Source organism: Theropithecus gelada, chromosome X (genome assembly GCF_003255815.1).
Source record: "Theropithecus gelada isolate Dixy chromosome X, Tgel_1.0, whole genome shotgun sequence".
NCBI lineage: Eukaryota > Metazoa > Chordata > Mammalia > Primates > Cercopithecidae > Theropithecus > Theropithecus gelada.
Window position 1 is genome coordinate 6,170,722 of NC_037689.1, and position 20,873 is coordinate 6,191,594.

Consider the following 20,873-nt stretch of genomic DNA (forward strand, 5'->3'; position numbering starts at 1 on the left):
CTAGTCAAGTGCAGTAGTGAGAGATGGGAAAAGAGTAGAACAAGGAGTTCGATCTGTAATTGACTGTGAACCATTTGAGATAACTCACTGCCTTTGGACCAGCCTCATTTTAGAACATTTTTATCGCCCTCCAAAAAAGCCCCATACCCTTTAGCAATCTTTCTCCATTTTGCCACTCACACTCCAGCCCCCGGCAACCATTACTCTAATTTCTGTCTCTATAGATGTGCCTATTCTAAGATTTCATATAAAAGGAATCATACAATATGTGGTCTTTTGTGACTGGTTTCTCTCATTAGCATAATGTTTTTAAGGTTCATCCATGTTTTAGTATGTATTAGTTCTTGAGTCCTTTTTAATGACTGAATGCTATTCCATTGTGTGGTCATACCACATTTTGTGTATCCATTTATCAACTGATGAGCATTTGGTTGCTTCCACTTTCAGGCTATTACAAATAGTGCTGCTGTGAACATTCATGTACAAGTTTTTGTGTAGATGTATGTTTTCATCTCTCTTGGATATATACCTAGGAGTGGAATCCCTGGATCATATGGTAACTCTATGTTTAACATTTTGAGGAACTGCCAGACTGTTTTCCAAAGTGACTGCACCATGTTACATTCCCATCCGCAATGAATGAGGGTTCCAATTTCTCCACATGCTCGCTAACACTTCTCATTGTCTGTCCTGTGGATTTTAGCGATCATAGTGGATGTGAAGTAGTATCTCTCTCTCTCTCTATCTCTCCCTCCCCCTCTGTGTGTGTGTGTGTGTTTAAGAAACTGATGTTTATTTTCCATCAACTTGATTTCCGTTTTCTGTTCAAGAGCCTGTGGAAGAACAGCTTAAGACCACTCAGTGGTTATTCCTATCCATTCAGCTATCTGAGAGTAACTGCTACAGACCAGCCTCCAGTGGCAGGCTGAGTGCTCCAAAGTTGAGTAGAGAATTATTGAATAGGTACAAAGAGCACCTGCACACCTTCAGACCAATCTGCACCCTCAGGTTGAATAGCAGTAGACTCAGGAGCTGGCGCAATCCATTCACCCTGAAGTTCCTCCTTGGTCACAGCCTTTTCTGCAGCAGCCTGCTCTTCCTTTTCAATCTTTTCAGGATCTCTGCAGAAATAGAGATCAGGCATAACTCCCATGGGTGTTCATGGGAGGTGGTACAATGCACGTGCAGAACCTCCTGGGCGAGCATCCATTACACTAGACCCCCTGAGGGAACTCCCGTGTTGTTGCATGGGATGGCAGTGTCCACACAGTGCAGGGGAGACTCTGTGTGACCCAGAGCAATGGTAGGCAAGTTAATATAAGATGCCTCTGTGAGAGGTTAGTGGTCAGCCCTGGGATCAGTAACCACCAGCAGACGTGGCTCCTGGAAGGCTGCCTGGATCTGGTTAGTGAACGTTCCGGGAGTGAAGCGCCCAGCAATAAGAGTGGCCCCAGTGGAAACAGCAAACTTTAGCACAACCCACTGGCCAGTATTCCTGGAAGATATAACACTAACATCAGTCTGGTTTTCAATGGCAACAATGGCAGAAGCTTCTTCCAGGTCCTCTTCAGATTTATGATGTAGATGCCATCACTTTTCCTTTTGTAGATGTACTGTTCCATTTGGAAGTCAAGGTTGGTGCCATTCAAGTGGGGTGCCGCTGCAAGGAATTTGAGGATATCGTCTTCCTTCATCTGCAGGACATTAAGGTCTCCAGACACTGTGAAAGTTTCCCTTTAGGTTATGGGAGAAGGCAGGAAATGCCTGATGGGTAGCACTGAGAGCTCATTGTGGTTTTGATTTGCATTTCCCTGATGGCTAATGATGTTGAGCATCTTTTCATGTGCTTATTGACCATTTGTATATCTTCTTTGGAGAAATGTTTATTCAAATTCCTTGCCCATTTAAAAAAAAATTAGTTATCTTTTTTTTTGCTGTAAGAGTTCTTTATATATTCTACGTACAAGTCCCTTATCAGATACATGATTTGCAAATACTTTCTCTCATTCTGTGGGTTGTCTTTTCTGTGCAAGGTGTTTTTGCATGCTTTTATCCAAGACCACCCTGTCAGGTAGCTGTTATTGATAGGGAAATTGAAATTAAGAGAGGAAGGCCGGGCGCGGTGGCTCACGCCTGTAATCCCAGCACTTTGGGAGGCCGAGGCGGGCGGATCACGAGGTCAGGAGATCGAGACCATCCTGGCTAACACGGTGAAACCCCGTCTCTACTAAAAATGCAAAAAATTAGCCGGGCGAGGCGGCGGGCGCCTGTAGTCCCAGCTCCTCGGGAGGCTGAGGCAGGAGAATGGCGTGAACCCGGGAGGCGGAGCTTGCAGTGAGCCGAGATCGCGCCACTGCACTCCAGCCTGGGCGACTAAGCGAGACTCTGTCTCAAAAAAAAAAAAAAAAAAAAAAAAAAAAAAAAAAAAAAGAAATTAAGAGAGGAGAAGATGGAATTTAAACTCAGTTTTGTCTGACTGTAAAACTCATGTTTTCTCCTCTAACCCAACCTGCTCACAAAGATAAATTAAGACACGTTTCTGTCTTTAAGGAGCTCCGTCTGGCAGAGGACATAAAAACAAGAACACAAACGAATGTGCTGTAAAGCAAGTTCCACTTGTTCCACAAATGCCACAAGATAGGGAGTGCAGCAGGAGGTCAAGAGGAGAGAGAGAGAGAGAGAGAGAGAGAGAGAATGAGAGAGAGAGAGAGAGAAGCAGCTCGCACTGTTGGCTGAGGAAATCAGGGTTGGCTTCAGTAAGGTGGCATTTGAGTTAAGTCTTGAAGGACGGGTACAGTTTCAGTGTATGGATGGGGATGATGGAGTGAATGGGGAGAGCATTTCTAAAGGAGAGCAGGAAATGAGGGTTGGTTGAATGAATGGAGCCTTGATCCCAAGACTGGCTGTGATGTGGAGTCCCAGGGCTTGTTGAGTTGAGAGATCCTGGACTGCCTTGGTTAGAGGACCCGAGGACTGGCTGAGATGGGGAATTCTGGGGTTGGGTGGGGTAGGAGATCTGGGCACTGGGTTTGAATGGAGAGTGTAAGGGCTGGCTGGAGTGGGAGATGCCTGCGATGTTGTGCATGAGTGTGTGTGTGCATCCTCTGGGAGTCCCAAGGGATGCCTGGGATGAGGGCAGCTGCAGACAGTCAAGGGACTGGCTAGGATGGGAGACTCAGGGACGACTGCCCATGATGGGGGCTGGAGGGAGGTCGCCTGAGGTAGGAGACACAGGGGTTGGCTAGGAAGCGGAATCTGACACTGGTTGGGACTGGCAGACCTAGGGGATGGGGAGTCCACGGGTTGTCTGGACCCGGGGACTGCCTGGGATGGGGGTTCCTCCCGGGATGGCTTTGGATGAAGATCCCTAGCCCGAGGGACTGGCGGACTCTGGTAAGGAGCTCTTCTTTAGGCTTCGTTAAGTGAGGACCCTGGGACGGGTGGAATGGAGAGATCTCTTGCGGGCTGTGATGGGGCTGGCCCTGGCCGGGCGCCGGTGCCTTGGGGCCAGTCCAGCTGCGGGTGCGGGTGGCAGCCGCAGGTGGGGCGCGCGGGGGCGGGCCGGGCGAGCCGGATGGGGGCAGGGGCGGGGGGCGGGCCGGCGGCCGGGGCGGTCCCGCGCGGCCGCGCTGCGCAGTGACTCCGCAGCGGGCGGAGCGCCGTGGGCCGCGTCCTCCCGAGCAGTGGCTGTGGTGGTGGTGGTGGCGGCGGCAGCGGCGGCAGCCTCAGCTCCTGCTCCCCGAGCCGCCGGCCCCAGCGCTGTCTCCCGGGCCCCCTAGGGCCCCCGGGCCCTCAAGCCCGGTGCGCGCCCTCGCGTCCCGCCGGCCCCCTCCCCCGGCTGGGCCCGGGGGAGGGTGGCGCCGTGAGAGAGCGGGGACCGGGCTCTCCTGCCCGTTCCCCTGCCCCTGGGCCGCCAGGATGGAGGCGGGGTCGGGGCCCCCGGGCGGCCCGGGATCCGAGAGCCCAAATCGGGCCGTGGAGTACCTGCTGGAGCTGAACAACATTATCGAGAGCCAGCAGCAGCTGCTGGAGACCCAGCGGCGGCGCATCGAGGAGCTGGAGGGCCAGCTGGACCAGCTCACCCAGGAGAACCGCGACCTGCGAGAGGAGAGCCAGCTGCACCGCGGGGAGCTGCACCGGGACCCCCACGGCGCGCGGGATAGCCCGGGCCGCGAGAGCCAGTACCAGAACCTGCGCGAGACCCAGTTCCACCACCGCGAGCTGCGGGAGAGCCAGTTCCACCAGGCGGCCCGGGACGTGGGCTACCCGAACCGCGAAGGCGCCTACCAGAATCGGGAGGCTGTGTATCGGGACAAGGAGCGGGATGCCTCCTACCCGCTCCAGGACACTACCGGTTACACAGCCCGCGAGCGTGACGTGGCCCAGTGCCACCTGCACCACGAGAACCCAGCCCTGGGTCGCGAGCGTGGCGGGCGGGAGGCCGGGTCGGCGCACCCGGGCCGCGAGAAGGAAGCGGGCTATTCGGCGGCGGTGGGCGTGGGGCCGCGGCCACCGCGGGAGCGGGGCCAGCTGAGCCGTGGCGCATCCAGGAGCTCCAGTCCCGGCGCCGGCGGAGGCCACAGCACTAGTACCAGCACCAGCCCGGCCACGACCCTCCAGAGAAAGTAAGGAATGTGTGTTTGTACCCCTGGCTCTTCCCTCTAGATCCCTCTCCAACTTGTCCAGCTGATAGAGTAAGAAGCCAGTGTCTGGTTCCGTGTCTTCCTCTCCTGTCCCAACCCGCCAGCAGAGGAGAAGCCCGGTCCCCCTTATCCAGCCGACACCCCTTCCCTGGCCACCCCAGACGGGGTTGGCCAGATGAGTGCAGGCGTCTCTTCTTTCCCGGTACCACGGCCAGCGAGGGACTAGAGCAGTCATCGTCGCCTCCCCCGCCTCCACTTCTTCAACCCCTAGCTGCATCCTTGCCAGAAGATGGGTTTTCATTTATTTATTTATTTTGGATATGCCGATTGGAATTTTTATGGTCGGCGAGGGTGTCTACTTAGAGCCCCAGGGGAGAGAAAGACCCCCCACCCCCGCCTTTTTTTTTTTTTTTTTTCGTTTTCTTTTTGCCTGATCTTTTCTCCTCTGGCTGCCTCATCTCCATCCCTTACCAGAGAGGCAGGTGGGGACCAGAATGGCTGCTGGAGGCTGAGACATCCCTCTGAGGGGAACTGCAGCACATTCTGGCCGAGGGGAGCAAAGATGGGGGAGCAAAGATGGAGGCCAAGCCCTTGGCTAGTTCCTCAAAGTCCACCCCCTCTCCACCCTTCAAGGAAAACAACACCCATTTAAAGAGCCCTACCGGGAAGGGAAGTCTAGATTGCCCCTCTACTGAATCGGTTCCAGTTCCTGCACTGGGGTCTGTGTGTCTATTTGGGACACCTTGGCACTGTCTCTTGGGTTGGTGGGACATGGGCTGGGTCCACTTTTTCTGTGTAGATACCACGGTGAGCTGATTGGGATACATGTATCAGGCTGAGAGAGTCAAGGGCGTGCAGGCTCCCAAGGCTGCCCTAAAGGCTCCCTTATTTCTTTTCTGCTGTATTCGAAGGAACACTGAGCTGGGAGTTGGGAGACCTGAGTTCCCCTTTCAGCTCTGTTGCAGATTGGCTTTGTGACCTTGACTGAGTCTCTTTCTCTCTTAGGCCATCAGTTCCCCCCGTGTCTTTTTAAATGGCAAGGTCTGCCTTGGATACTCTTGAAGTACCCCTCCAGCTCAGATTTGATGGTTCTGTGTTTAATCCAGCCACACTACAGAGCAAGTCTGAAGTCCTGTAGCAAATGGACAGGCTTCCCCCTCCTCTCACTGCTCAGCTGGTCCTACCATGTGCCACAACCAGTGGAGTGTCTCTTGGAGGCTGGGCTGGGGGTGGGGAAACCTTCTGCCTCAGGAAATCTGCCGAGAGACAGCGCTCTGCAACTCCCCCGTGGTGAGGCAGCAGGCTGGGGTGCTGGGTTGAGATGGCTGGGCCCCAGGAGCAGCAGCTGGAGCTTGAGGGCTCGGCTGGGCTCCACTGCAGCACACCCTAAGCTGAGTTTTAGTGTGGACTGCCCCTGAGGAGTCTGGGGGCAAAGGAAATGGGCTTTCCTGCCCAGGCAGGGCTGCTGCGAGCTCAGTCCGGGAGGACTGACTGTGTGCCTTGGGGTGCCACACTGGAAGAGGGACAGAGGTAGACCAAGGTCCATTCAGGAGAGGGCCGTGGTGGGCCGGGGGCAGAGGAAGACTGCATGGGGTATGGTGGTCTTTGAGCCTGGCTGCAGAAGACTTTTCTAGAGGGGTCAGGCCTGTGACAGAGGGAGCGGATTCATTATGTGTGGCTTCAGTGGGCAGAACCCGTAACAGTGAGAACATTTGGGATAGATTAGGAAGAACTTTCCAACCTGGCCTTCTGGTGGTGCAGTGGACTGCCTCGAGAGATGGAGGTGGGAGCTGGCTGGACCTGGAGCTCTCAGTCGAGCTCGGGTGGGAGTCTGGGAGAACTGGAGGAAGCATGATTCCTGAATCAGGTAGAAAGCCCAATGAAATGATCTGGTGGTCCCCAGTTATGGGATTCCATGACTCTGGCTCTCCACCCTGCAGACATTGGTCTGAATCTCTTGGCTGACTGGTTGCCTGTTTGCTCCTGAGCTCCATGTTTCTGCTATCCGTGCAGGCCTACCTCTTGGTCCTTCCCTCTTTTTGTGAACCCCCAGGTCGCTTGTTGCGTTTCCTTGCTTTGCATTTCCTACTGGATTAATAAAGGGGTTTAGATAGTACTTTAAGTTTCTCTCCTGACCATATATTAACTGTTTGCACACCCATTGTTACCTCTTTTGGACTTCACAACAAGCCTTCTGCAGTGAGTGTTGGCAACTGCATTTTAGAGATGGGGAAACTGAGGCTCCAAGATGAAGGGACCTCGCTCAAGGTTACCCTACTAGTTGCTAATGGAGCTGAGAGTAGAACCCAAGTCTTCCTGTCTCCAAGGCCTGGTATTTTTTCTCTAGAGCTCTCCAACCCACAGGAGTCTCTTAGCCTCAGGACCTGGACTGGCACTGAGCTGGGAGAGGCCAGGAGAGCCTTAGGTCTCTAGAGGATTTGAGCAGGAGGAGATGAGTCTGGGATGAGTGGGGAGTTGACGGCAGCAGGGAAGAAGGCTCTGTCTCCCTCCTTTCCCCTCTCCCTCCTGGCCTGGCATCAGGAGGGCCTGTTGATGCAGTAGCCATTGCTGTCACTGCTGCTGCTGCAAGCGACTCCCCTGCTAGGTCTGTTCTGGGTTTGTAAGGAGTGGGTGAGAAGCCGCTGGAAGCGAGGGCAGGCAGGGTGGGAGTTTAGCAGCAGAGGCTGCAGCATTGGGGGAGGCTAGGTGGAGCGGGTATAGGCTGGGCTCTCTTGGTCCCCAGGCTCCCCCTGGTGGAGGAAGAGGGGAGAGTGGTGCCTGGGCCGAGCTGCAGCTTGTTGGGGGGCTCCGCTGTGCCTAGGGACTTTCTTTAATCCTCCCAATGATCCCGTGCTTCTGTCACCACGATCCACATTTTACAGCAGAAGAAACTGGGGGATCAGAGAAGTGAAGCCCACCGGAGGTTACATTACTAATAAGACAGACTCCCAATCCTGTGAACTTTCCCTCTACTGCATTGGACATCAGCTGTCATGTACACCCCCATCCATGTCATCCACCCAGGATTCCCATATCCTCCTGCACCGTCCCCTCTGGACAGGTTTCAGGATGCCAGTATCCCTTTTGCTATGCTCAGGGTGTGGCCTTTCCAGTGCAGATAGAGTGAGATGCGTCCCTACCTCCTTTTGGTCCTGGGTCCTCTGTATGCGAAGGTTTTGTTTGCTTGCTTTTTAGTAGTCGTTGGTCCTGACTAATGCTCAGGTCTTTTTACCTGGAATTGTCCACATACCCCCCCCCCTCCCGCCCCAAGCCTGGTTGATTGGAGAATAGCTCTGCTTTTGTTCTTGATCTTGGTTTGGCCCCCTTGCAGTTCTGCCACCTAGAATGATTTATAGGAGTGCTAGGGGCCCCTGCTGAGTTGCTCCACACTGAAGAGCTGCATTTCCCACGCTTTTTGCATGGGCCCAGCTCAGGCTCTGCTGTAGGTGGTGGTGGGCTGAAGCTGGTATGGTGGCAACTCTCCTTCCTTTACCCCCACCCCCACCCACCCCGCAAGTTGGCTTACATTTGGAGATAGCAACTAGAGGGGCTGGCCTGGTGGTGTTTTTTGTTTTTTTTCTTTGTTTGTTTTTTGGTTTTGGTTTGTTTTTGGGACAGGGTCTTGCTCTGTCACTCAGGCTGGAGTGCAGTGTTGCAAACATAGCTCACTTAAGTGAGCTCAGGAGTTCGAGGCTGCAGTGAGCAATTATTGCAAAAAAGAATACCAGGCTGGCCCTTCTGGTTGCTATCCCCCCAAAATTTTTAAGCAGAGACGGGGTCTCTCTGTGTTGCCCAGACTGTTCTCAAACTCCTGGGCTCAAGTGATCCTCCCTCCTTGGCATCCCAAAGTGCTGAGCCACCAAGCCCGGCCCAACGTGGTATTCTTGACAGCTAGGGCAATGTATGGTCTACCACATGCTGTCCTCTGCTTGCAGTGGGATGTCAGCATGCTCCCCGCGGGGCTAAGGCCACTGAGAGACAGCACATGAGACAGCGAGCCCAGGGAGAGGCTCAGGGGAAGTCTCTCCTTTGGGGTCTTGGGTACTTTTCCCGGGGGGTGTCTCTCCTTCCCAGGAGGGAAAACCATTTATCTTCCCTCCCACTGTGTTGTGAGCATTATCTTCATGTGGGAGGAAATGGTAATGTTGAATTTAATGAGAATGAGAGTCTTGCTTCTCTATCTAGATCTGGGGCAAGAATGGGGTTGTTATCATCTACAAACATTTCTTGGCTGTGTGCACAGTGCAGGAGGGGCCACCAGGCTGAGCAAACACCGCGCTCTTAGTGCTTGCAGAACCCCTGCTCCCCTCCATCCAGGGAGACAGGGTTGCAGGCCTAACCATGCCATAGAGACAGTGCTCAGGACAAAATGAGTGGCAACGGTGGTGAGGAGTGGAAGTTCTCAGAGGAAGGAGGGATCAGGGCAGGCCAGGCTGCTGGTTGAGTACCTGGGTGGCAGGTGAGGGATGAGGGGTATGGAAGGAATGTGAGTGGTCCCTTCATGGAGGTGGCTGCCAGGAGGAAGACGTCAGACCAGACTTGCTGCCTGCCCTTTCCTCATCTGTCCCACCCCTGCCTACCGTGGTCTCTGAATTTGCTGGGAGCAGAATAAAGGCCTGGAGCATGGGGAAGAGGCCACACGTGTACCGAGTGAGTCTCAGCCTTCTGCCAGGCCCCACGCTATGTGGCTTTATGTAATAATAGCTAACATTTTTTCACTGCTCTTACTGTGTGCTAAGCACTATTTGTTCTAAGCGCTTTCCATGTATTAATTCATTCAGTCTCCACATGAATCCTCTCATGTAGATATTGTTATTTTTTTTATTTTTATTTTTTTTGAGACGGAGTCTTGCTCGGTAGCCCGGGCTGGAGTGCAGTGGCCCGATCTCAGCTCACTGCAAGCTCCGCCTCCCGGGTTTACGCCATTCTCCTGCCTCAGCCTCCCAAGTAGCTGGGACTACAGGCGCCCGCCACCTCGCCCGGCTAGTTTTTTGTATTTTTAGTAGAGACGGGGTTTCACGGTGTTAGCCAGGATGGTCTCGATCTCCTGACCTCGTGATCCGCCCGTCTCGGCCTCCCAAAGTGCTGGGATTACAGGCTTGAGCCACCGCGCCCGGCCTAGATATTGTTATTAACTCCATTTGACAGATGAGGAAACTGATGAGGTCCAGAAAGGTTGGATAGCATACCCAGGATCACTCAATGAATAAATGGCAGAACTGTGAAGGAGCTGGAGGAGCCCAGGGAGTTGGGCTGCAGGGTCTGCAGTGTTCTAACCCACCCTGGAGCACTACTTCTTGTCTCATTTGCACAGAGCCCCTGCCAGATGGGTGTGTTGGTTCGATTGTTTGTTTTATGGAGTTTCGCTCCTGTCGCCCAGGCTGAAGTGCAGTGGCACGCTCTCGGCTCACTGCAACCTCCACCTCCCGGGCTCAAGCAATTCTAGTGCCTCAGCTTCCCGAGTAGCTGGGACTACAAGCACGTGCCACCACCCCCGACTAACTTTTGTATTTTTAGTAGAGATGGGGTTTCACCATGTTGGTCATGCTGGTCTTGAATTCCTGACCTCAGGTGATCCGCCTCTGCCTCCCAAAGTGCTGGGATTACAGGCATGAACCACCGCGCCCGGCCTATTATCTTCATTTTTTCAGACAAGGAAACAAGGATCAGAGAGGTACAGTGACCTGCCCAAGGTTATTCAGGCAGATGGAGCCCAGAACTGTCTGGCTTCCAAGTCTATGGTACACCACTGCCTCCCGCAGGCAGGCTTTAAAGGCACCAGAGCTGCTCCAGGTGTGTGGCTCTAGCTTCCTCCAGCAGAGCTCCCAGGACCGCTGCTCTAGGCAGGCTCCCTCTCACCATCACCCCCTGAATTTTGGCCATGGTCTCCTAGTAGATTGCCCCTGCTGCTCTCACTCCATCAAGCCTCTGATGAGGTGCAGCCAGACCATGTTCTGCGGTCCAGCTCCAGTAGTTTCACTCTCTCTTTGGCCCGAAAACTCCTCTGCCTGCCCTGCAATGTCTTCTTAGGATCTGTCCCCAGTCTGCCTTTTTCCTCTCATCTTTTTACAGACTGTGCTCCAGCCAGGCTGACCCGTGTGTCCCCCTGGTTAGCCCACTCAGGCCTTCTGCTAGCCTCTAAGTCTTTGCTCATGTTGTTCCCTTCTCTTGGGCTGCTGTACCCAGTTCCCAGGCTGGACTCAGCTGTTACCTCTTCTGTCTGTTTGCTGGTGTCTCTGATGGTTGGTCTATCCTTGACCCTCTCAGTGAACACTCTGCCCCTTTTTATTCCTTCATGGTTGTTTAAGTCTCATGTCCCCTCTGTTAGACCGAGAGCCCCTTCAGATTTACATTTAACTGACATACACTGAGTGCATTTTGTGTGTCAGGTTCTGTGTTATGTGCTGCGGGCATGCGTGAAGGAGCTATAAGCTTGGAAACACGTAGCACAGCACATAGTAGCTGCTTAATAAATACTGAGTAGACAAATGAATGTCTGATTGAGTCCTGCTGAACTAATGGTCAAAGGTACCTAATATTTTCTTCCTTCCAGGACTCCTGTAGTAGGAAATGACAACTTCAGAATTCTCTTGGGGTAGGCACAGTAGCTCCCAGCACTTTGGGAGGTCAAGGCGGGAGGATCACTTGTGCCGGGGAGGTTGAGGTTACAGTGAACTATGATTGTGCCACTGCACACCAGCCTGGGCAACAAATCGAGATCCCGTCTCTAAGGAAAAAGAAATTCTTTTGGCTTTTCTTTGGCTTTTTTCTCATGCTCCCTGGAGCCATTTTGGCCTTTGCTGTCTCTTCTCATGCTCACCAGCCTTCCGATTCATAGAATGTCAAGATAGCAGACTTGGATGAGACTTTGGAGACATTTAGACCAATCTGCTGTTCATTATCTCTCCCTATCATGTCAGGCTGTGGTCCTGACCCTCGATGCCAAGTCTTCTGTTCTGAAAGGAGCAAAGAGGCTTGCACAGGACCTGTGTGCAGTTCACTCAGCCCAGTGGGAAGTTGCTTATTTATCCATCAGACCTTTCTTGAGCTCAGACCCTGAGCTGGACATGGTATCTCAGGGTTGACGTAAGACTTGGCCCCTCTGCCTCACTCACTGCAGTGTTCCCTGGCAGGATCATAAACATTGGTCATGGGGAAGAATGCTTAGTAAGTGACTTACTTCCTCTTTTGGGGAAGCTCGTTTAGGGCAACATAATTTGCCAGTTACTACAGCTTCCTCATGGTATTTGGTTTCTCTCCAAGCCTGCCTGTTAGAAGCATTTACATGGGGAAGCCCATTCCCCAGTGCTTAGTAGTTGAAGCTCTCTGGGACCTTAGCATTCAGAGAAAGCATGGTGCCATGGAAGGACTTTGTGTGACTCTAGGCAAATCACTTTCAGAGCTTCAGTTTTCTCAAGTAGTAAATAGGAATAAAACTGTATTTTCTGATGCTTGAGATTCATGTTGCCAGCCCCCTACCCCCCTCAAAAAATTGTATCAGAAAATTTCCTGGCTGTCTGGCATACCGTACATCAAGGTCCTGATCAGGCTGGGAAGCGGAGAATGGAAAATAATACATGAGACTGCCCTGCCCCCTAGAGGCGGAATGTGGCAAACACACAACAGTGCAAAGACCGATGCATCCCATCCCTTTCAAAACAGAGATGACAAGCCAGAGCTACACGGCTGATCAGGATTATTCCTCTAACATTTTAGATGTAAATGTATCACTGTCATCACCTGATAGGTACCGTTTCACTAGTGTTTCACTAGTGCATTTCTTTGGAGCGATGTGATTTTTATGCCTTTTTAAAGGAGTGATATGACTGCATATCCAGGCCCTGTGATTTCCTACTGGATTCCAGGATACAGCATACTGCATTCACCTGAATAAAACTGACATTTTCCTTCATATAACCACTTTAGAATTATTGTCATTAGATCTGTAATGAAAAGTACCTGACTTGGCCCTTCCCCCACATTTTCTTATAAATCTGGGAGGCATCTCACACAACTGTATATCTGATATGCCAGCCAATTCATAAACAACCCATCTCATTATGATTGTTGTGAAAATTAAATAAGATGACGTAGGTGAAGCACTGAGCACACAGTATGTGTTTACTCAGCGATAGTCATTATTATTAATAGTAACTCTGTAAAGCTCTGTGCTGTGGGAGGACAGGAGGAGAAGCCATGTGGCAGCTCACCACATTTCAGAGAGAGAGGTCAGTCCAGTGAATATTGCATGCCAGGATGTGCCATGCCTTGTGCCATCACAGGCAGAGAATTCCATGATTAGTATCATATAGTTCCTGGTTTCGAGGTGCTCATAATTGGGTGGAGAAGGTGGTGGTGGAAATAGATGATTGCAGTGTGCTATCCAGTGTGTTATGCCAGAGGGGAGCACAGGGGGCCACAGGTGCTCAAAGGAGGGACATCACCCCGGACTGTCAGGGAAGGCTTACTGGAGGAGATGATGCCTGAGCTGAGGCTTGGAGGATGAGTTGGAGTTAGGTAGGTGAAGAAGGACAGCATGTGGGTTGGTGGGAATTGGGGGCAAAAGGGAGGTTAAGGCAGAGGGGCCAGCATGAGCAAACACACAGAGGTATGGGCCCAGCAGGATATATGTATGGGGAGGTTTTTTTCTTTTTCTTTTTTTTTGTATGAGTTCAATACAAACTAGAGCACAAACAGGGAGGCTCAGAGGGGAGTCTGGAGGGTTGGTCAGCTCACATCATGAGGACACTTCACTAGCAGCGTCAGGAGCTTTCTGCTGTTTTGTTTTTGTTTTTGTTTTGTTTTTATTTTTGGTTTTTTTTGAGATAGAGTTTTGCTCTTTCGCCCAGACTGGAGTGAAGTGGCACGATCTCAGCTCACTGCAACCTCTTCCCCACCCCAGGTTCAAGCGATTCTCCTGCCTCAGCCTCCCGAGTACCTGGGATTACAGGCGTGCGCCACCATGCCTGGCTAATTTTTGTATTTTTAGTAGAGACAGGGTTTTGCCATGTTGGCCAGGCTGGTCTCAAACTCATGACCTCAGGTGAGCCACCCGCCTCGGCCTCCCAAAGTACTGGGATTACAGGCATGAGCCACCATGCCTGGCCAAGTAACATTTTAAACTGGGGGAGAGGTGCCTATTGTGTGGTGTGGGAGAACATGTCAAGAGCCACATTTTGGAGAGATCCCTCTAGAGGGCAGTTTGGAAGGTAGATTGGAGGGTATCCGGGGAGGAGGCTGGTGCAGCAGTCTAGATGAGAGATGATCAGGCCTGCGCTTGGGCAGTGGGAGTAGAGATAATCTATGTGGGGAGAAAGATGATGATAGTGGGGGAGCGCAGCCTGCTATGGAAGCTCAGAGGAGTGGCAGCGTTCTTGACCAGTAGGGTTTTAGTAATACCAGCATAGAAATCAAGAAACTACAAGTTGGAAGGACTCTGACAAATCATCCAACCGAAGCTGTTCATTTTACAGATGAGAAGACTGAGGCCCAGAGAGAGAAAGGACTTGTATAAGGCCAGTCAGGGTGTGAGCAGAAAAGAGAACGCTGATTAGAAGAGTCACCCTAGTATGAATGCCAGCATTCAGAGCATCTTTTCTTTTTTCTTTTTTTTTTTTTTTGAGATAGAGTCTCTCGTTCTGTCGCCCAGGCTGGAGTGCAATGGTGTGATCTCGGCTCACTGCAACCTCCCGCTCCTGGGTTCAAGGGATTCTCCTGCCTCAGCCTCCCGAGTAGCTGGGATTACAGGCATGCACCACCACACCCAGCTAATTTTGTATTTTTAGTAGAGACAGGGTTTCTCCATGTTGGTCAGGCTGGTCTTGAACTCCCGACCTCAGGTGATCTGCCCACCTCGGCCTCCCAAAATGTTGGGATTACAGGCATGAGTCACTGCGCCCGGTGCATCTTTTCTTAAATGTGCTGTTTCGGCCAGGTGCGGTGGCTCACGCCTGTAATCCCAGCACTTTGGGAGGCTGAGGCAGGTGAATCATAAGGTCAGGATTTCGAGACCAGCCTGGCCAACGCAGTGAAACCCTGTCTGTACTAAAAATACAAAAAATTAGCTGGGTGTAGTAGGGGGCACCTGTATCCCAGCTACTTGGGAGGCTGAGGCAGGAGAATCGCTTGAACCCGGGAGGCGGAGGTTGCAGTGAGCCGAAATCTCACCACTACATTCCAGCCCGGGTGACAGTGTGAGACCCTGTCTCAAAATAAAATAAAATAAAATAAAATAAAATAAAATAAAATACACTGTTTCCTGCCTTGAAATCCCATGAAAGTTGCAGGGATTATCATATTTATGTCCCACAGATGAGAAAACTGCGGTCAAAAGGAAACTAGGCAACTTGTTGGGGAGAAAGTGATGAAGGGGCATCACCTAAAGGACTCTTGCTTTGATGGCAGACAGACCCGCTGCTCTGTTCCAACCTCTCTGAAATCAAATTTAGAATCATGGCTGGGGAATGAACCCAAGGTTCTCTTTCTCCCCCTGGCTCAGGCCCAGCCTTCTTTCTGCTGTTTTTTGTCTTACATGGTTTCATTTGCTATAACTGAGGCAGCTCAGAGACAGTTTCTGGCCTGACAGCCAGGTCTGTCATCCCTGTTTTTCTGTTTTTATGGAAGAGAATGGACCTGTGTCTGTCTTTAGTATATCCCCATTACCTTGGGCGGGGCAGCTCTACCCCAGGTGTCTTTGTTTTGAGGCACGATGATACTGATTCACAAAGAATGAGCTTTGGAGACGGACAGACCTGGGTTTGAATCTATGTTCCACCCCAACCCGTGGGATGGCCTCAGCTAGGTCATTTTACCTTTTCTGAATTTTAGTTTTTCTGTAAAATGGGATAACAATGCCTATTTCTCAAGTTTTTTGTTTGTTTGTTTGTTTGTTTGTTTTGAGACAGGGTCTCTTTCTATCAGCCAGGCTGGAGAACAGTGGTGCGATCGCAGCTCACTGCAGCCTCGACATCCTGGGTTCAAGTGATCCTCCTACCTCAGCCTCCCAAGTAGCTTCGACCACAGACATGCACTACCATGACCAGCTATTTTTTTTGTAGAGACAGAGTCTCCCCATGTTGCCTGGGCTGGTCTTGAACTCTTAGGCTCAAGCAATCCTCCCACTTCGGCCTCCTAAAGTGTAGGGATTATAAGCATGAGCCACCGTGCCTGGCATATTTCTCAAGGTTAGCCAAGATAATTTGGATGGCATTCCCTGATACTGTAGGTGCTCCATAAATAGTCATTTTTCTTCTCTTTCATGAAATCTCCCATGGACAATGACTTAACGAATCAAAGCTTTGCTTCCCCTGAAAACTGGTATATTTCTTCCTTCCCAATGTGAAGCTGTCATAGCTCATTGTCTCTTCCTTTTTGCCTCAGCCACCAGTTAATTTGAAGCATAGCTCTAGCATCTTTGTTGATTTCTTTTTCAGAGTTCTTATTTTCGAGTTCAATTTCTATTCTGTGTTATTGGAGTAAGCACCCTCAAATCCTTTGTGACTCGAGCAGGTATAAGTAACTAATGGGTGTAAATAGTTGAATGAATGTAAGGCTGAAGAGGCTGGACTGGCGATGGTGGGATTTGAAGAGGACCAGAGGGTGGAGCAGGCTGGGGCAGCTGAGACAGTATCTGCATGGATGGTTGTGAGGAGCCAAGGGGTCAGTTAGGAGGGGCCAGCCCTTCACCCGCCTCTCTTACCTCCTGTTCTCAAAAGAAGCATAGATTGGAGAACAGGACCTCATGTCACCCAGAATCATCAGCCTCCCCATTTCATATTTACAGTGTGGAAGCCAGAGTTCTAAAGAAAGAGAAGGGCTTGTTTAGACAAATTAAATCAAAGCAATGCACATACACAGTTTTTGAAAGGCAAAATAGTACATAAGGACTCATGTAGTAAAAAGCTGATGTCTTCCTATCCCCTGCTTCTCAGCCCCAGATGCAACCACTTTTCCCATTTAGTTCTTCTGATGGTAACTTCATATCTCTAAATAACATGCTTGAATGGGTATTTCCTATTTATCAACTTTAAACATTATCTTGACTTTTTCCTACTATGACAAAATAATTTAGCTTATTTACAACAGCTGACTCTTTCTCAGCACTCCCTCCCAGTTGGTTTTTTTTTTTTTGAGACAGGGTCTCACTCAGTGGGCCAGGCTGGGGTACAGTGGTGTGATCATAGCTCACTATGACCTCAAACTCCTGAACTCAGGCAATCTTCCTGCCTCAGCCTCCTGAGTAGTTAGGACCACAGGTGCATGCCACTACACCTGACGAAGTTTTAATTTTTTTTTTTTTTTTTAGAGACGGGTTCTCGCTATGTTGCCCAGTTAGGTCTCGAACTCCTAGGCTCAAGTGATCCTCATCCCTCGGCCTTCCAAAGTGCTGGGATTGCAGGGGTGAGCCACTGCGCCTGCCCCCTCCCAGATTTTGAGAGTTTTATTACTGTTTGGGCTCCTCTATTAGTTATTATTAAAACTATTTTAAACTGTGACTTCTTATTTCATCGGTTTTCCACAGCATCTCTTGACCATATATTTTGTAAGACATAGTTATTAGTGCCATCCTTCCCTCCATCTCTCCTTCCCCTCTTCCACCTTCCAGTCTCTATGTTCTGTACTTGTGTATCTAGCAAGGTAGATTACATTTGCATTCTATTCTGTAAAAATAATTATATCTTCAATGCTTTATCCAGAGAGATTGATTATAAAAATTACCTGGCAGTACACTGTTTATGTGATTATGACTATGTCACTATCAGTCATCACAGGGCCAAATAGTGTACTGTAATTATACCTCATCACTCACAGTTATACAACCTTTGTACTCCCAGGATTGTTTCAAAACTTCATGCCAAAATATAATGTGCATACAGAAAAGTGCTCATATCAGAAGTGATATGACCATATCACAAGTGATACAGTTACTTTTTATAAACCAAACCCCTAGGTAACCAGCATTCCGAGCAAGGTCTGTTTTTTATTCACCCTGAGTGGTACTCAGGCAGCTCTTTCAGTTTGAAGGACTAAGTATCTTTTTTTTTTTTTTGAGATGGAGTCTCGCTCTGTCACCCAGGCTGGAGTGCGGTGGCATGATCTTGGCTCACTGCAACCTCTGCCTCCCGGGTTCAAGTGATTCTCCCATTTCAGCCTCTCTAGTAGCTGGGACTACAGGTGCCCACCACTATGCCTGGCTAATTTTTGTATTTTTAGTAGAGGTGAAGTTTCGAACTCCTGACTTCAGGTGATCCACCCACCTCGGCCTCCCAAAGTGCTGGGATTATAAGCGCGAGCCACCATGCCTGGCCTTTTTTTTTTTTTTTTTTTTTTTTAAAGACAGGGCCTCACTCCGTTGCACAGGTTCGAGTGCAGTGGCTCAACCTCCACCTGCTGGATTCAAGTGATTCTCCTGCCTCAGCCTCCTGAGTAGCTGGAATTACAGGTGTGTGCTACCACGCCCAGCTAATTTGTATTTTTAGTAGAGATGGGGTTTCACCATGTTGGCCAGGTTAGTCTGGAACCCCAGACCTCAAGTGACCTGCCCACCTTGGCCTCCCAAAGTGCTGGGATTACAGGCGTGAGCCACCATACCTGGCCCTCTCCTTATGTTATTTCTTTGATCATTCCCTTCCCTTAATTTGCTCTGTTTTCTTGTTTGGGAATGTCCGTTAGTTGGGTGTTGAACTTTCTGTAGGCTGTTGATCCGGTAAGCTGCTTACCTTTTCTCTCATACTTTCTATTTTATGGTATGTGAATAAGTTAATAGAAAGTCTGACTGAGTCAGGCGTGGTGGCTCATGCCTGTAATCCCAGCACTTTGGGAGGCTGAGGCAGGAGGATCGCTTGAGCCCAGAAGTTCGAGACCAGCCTGGGCAATATAATGACATGATGAAACCCTGTCTCTACAAAAAAAAAAAAAAAAAAAAAAAAGAAAGAAAGAAAGAAAGAAAGAAAATCTGACTGAGCGGTGAGCTGCCTGCGTATCCAGGCTTGCTTGTCTACTCACTGGCTTCATTTTCGTGAGCTGGCAGGGAGTTGGTTGTTATAATGCCCAAAGACCAGAATGAATAGCACTTTATTTTGGGGGCACCAACATGCCACTAGGTGTCTTGACTCATCCCAGATAGTTTAATTCCTTTAGCAAGCAGCCCTCTGATACTTTGCCTAGGGGTGAATGCCAGGCGGCCTGTGTTCTAGGTCTCAGGGTTGGGGTGGCAGGGAAGGAAGGATGTGGTATACTTACCTTCCATTTATCCCTGTGTCCAGTGCCCTGGTTCCTCCTACCCTCTCTTGCAGCTGGCATCTCCAAGTCTGGAGTCTCTCTGGGCCTCTGCTGGCCTGACTGTCTCCCTCCTCAGCTGGAAGCCCCTAAGTGGTGTTCCTGGATCTCCCTCAACTGTGAACACCCTCCTGTTTGTTTTTTGCTTCCAGAAATTTGTTGGAATCTCTCACCCACTGATCTCACCCTCTCCCATCCTCCTCCCTGTTACGAGTTCATACTTTATTTTATTCCTTCACTTTCATTATGGTGGGATCCTGGGAGAGAAAGGAGATAAACATTTATGCCCTTGAGGTGGAAACTAAGGCGAAAGCTACTTTAAAAAATGATTGTTTTGCTTTTTCAACCCGGACTGAAACTGGAAACTGTTAGTAGGCCCCCCACATAGCCAAGTCTGAATGACCTCATTTGGGCCTGTGTTGCTTCTGGCCCCAGCCCTTATCATAAGCATTCCTCCAGTGGCCTCCAGAGCACCCCTTCCCTCAACCTCTCCTGCCTAGACCATGGAGTCAAGCGAGCCCTCAGTCGAGGAACCGGACACCTGGGTTCTGATCCCAATCCTGCCCCTGCCTCCCTCTGGACCCCTGGGCCAGCCCCTCCACCTCTCTGGGTGCCCTCTCTGTGGCTTGAGAGGCTCTCCGTCTGCTATGAGCTGGGCTTTGCCGGGATTGGCTGGGTGCTTGGAGGGCAGCCCAGCCTCTTTGTCCAGGCGATGGGAGCAAGTGGGCCAGAGATGGGCCCCAAGCGCTCAGGAGGGGGCTTGGAGGCTGAACTGAGGCTTCTGCAACAGCGGGCTGTGCTAGCTGCTCCCCCTTCTGCCCACTCTTTCCCATCATGGCTGACCCTCTATCCCTCTGCCTCCAGCAGAGGGAGGAAAGAAGGTAAGGCTAGAGAGCTAGTTCTGTTTTCCTTTGCTTCTTCTCTGTCTCTCTCATTGTAGTACCGAGCTGATCTGTGCTACAATGCCTGTGCCTAACCCCACCTTCCTTTTTTGGTGTTCCCCCTTTCCATCCTTGAATGATTGTCTCTTCTAGAAGCGCTACTTGCGTGTTCGTGGGGTGGGGGCTTGGGCTGCACTGTGTGGTGGGGAGACAGGAGACAGATGAGGGAGAGGGGCCAAGCTTGTAGGCTGGGATGGGAGATGAAGTGCCACTTGGCTCTGGGATGACAGAAGGAAGCAGCAGCTGTAGCAGTTAAAAGCATTGGTTTTGGAATCAGACAAACCTAGACTTGAATCTCGGCTCCACTACTTATTAGCTGTGTGAGTCTGGGTAAGTCACATTGCTCCTCCGTACCTCAGTGACTGCATCCATACAATGGGAAGAACTACTTTGCACAACAGTTATGAAGATTGTGCAAAGTAGTAGGTACAACTGTGGACCATTGTAGGTGCAACTAAATAGTAACTTTATGGCTGGGCATGGTGGCTTATGTCTGTACTCCCGGCACTTTGGGAGGCCGAGGCAGGATTGCTTGAGGCCAGGAGTTTGAGACCAGCCTGGGCAGCATAGCAAGACCCCATCTCTACAAAAAATGAAAAAATTAACTGGGCATGGTGGTATATGCCTGTAGTCTTAGCTACTCAGGAGACTGAGAGCAGAAGATTGTTTGAGCCCAGAAGTTCAAGGATGTAGTGAACTATGATCATGCCATGGCACTCCAGCCTGGGTGACAGAATGAGACCCTGTCTAAAAAAATAAATAGGGTGGGTCATCCTTGTAATCCTAGCACTTTGGGAGGCTGAGGCAGGTGGATCACTTGAGGCCAGGAGTTCGAGACCAGCCTGGCCAATATGGTGATTCTCCATCTCTACTAAAAATACAAAAATTAGCTAGACGTGGTGGTGCACACCGGTAATCCCAGCTACTCGGGAGGCTGGGGCACAAGAATCACTTGAACCTGCGAGACAGAGGTTGCAGTGAGCCGAGATTGCGCCACTGTACTCCAGCCTGG

At 50.6% G+C, this 20,873-nt stretch overlaps 1 protein-coding gene and 1 pseudogene across 1 annotated transcript in view; one reads left to right on the forward strand and one right to left on the reverse strand.

Moving 5' to 3' along the window:
• Positions 1-952: 952 nt before the first annotated feature.
• LOC112616284 lies at positions 953-3,085 on the reverse strand (annotated as a pseudogene).
• A 603-nt stretch (positions 3,086-3,688) lies between these two features.
• Positions 3,689-20,873, forward strand: part of IQSEC2 (IQ motif and Sec7 domain 2) — a 90,501-nt gene continuing 73,316 nt past the window's right edge. The window contains exon 1 of the mRNA XM_025373579.1: positions 3,689-4,625. Within this exon, the coding sequence (XP_025229364.1) occupies positions 3,919-4,625 (707 nt within the window). The 5' untranslated portion in view covers positions 3,689-3,918. The remainder of the gene's footprint in view (positions 4,626-20,873) is intronic.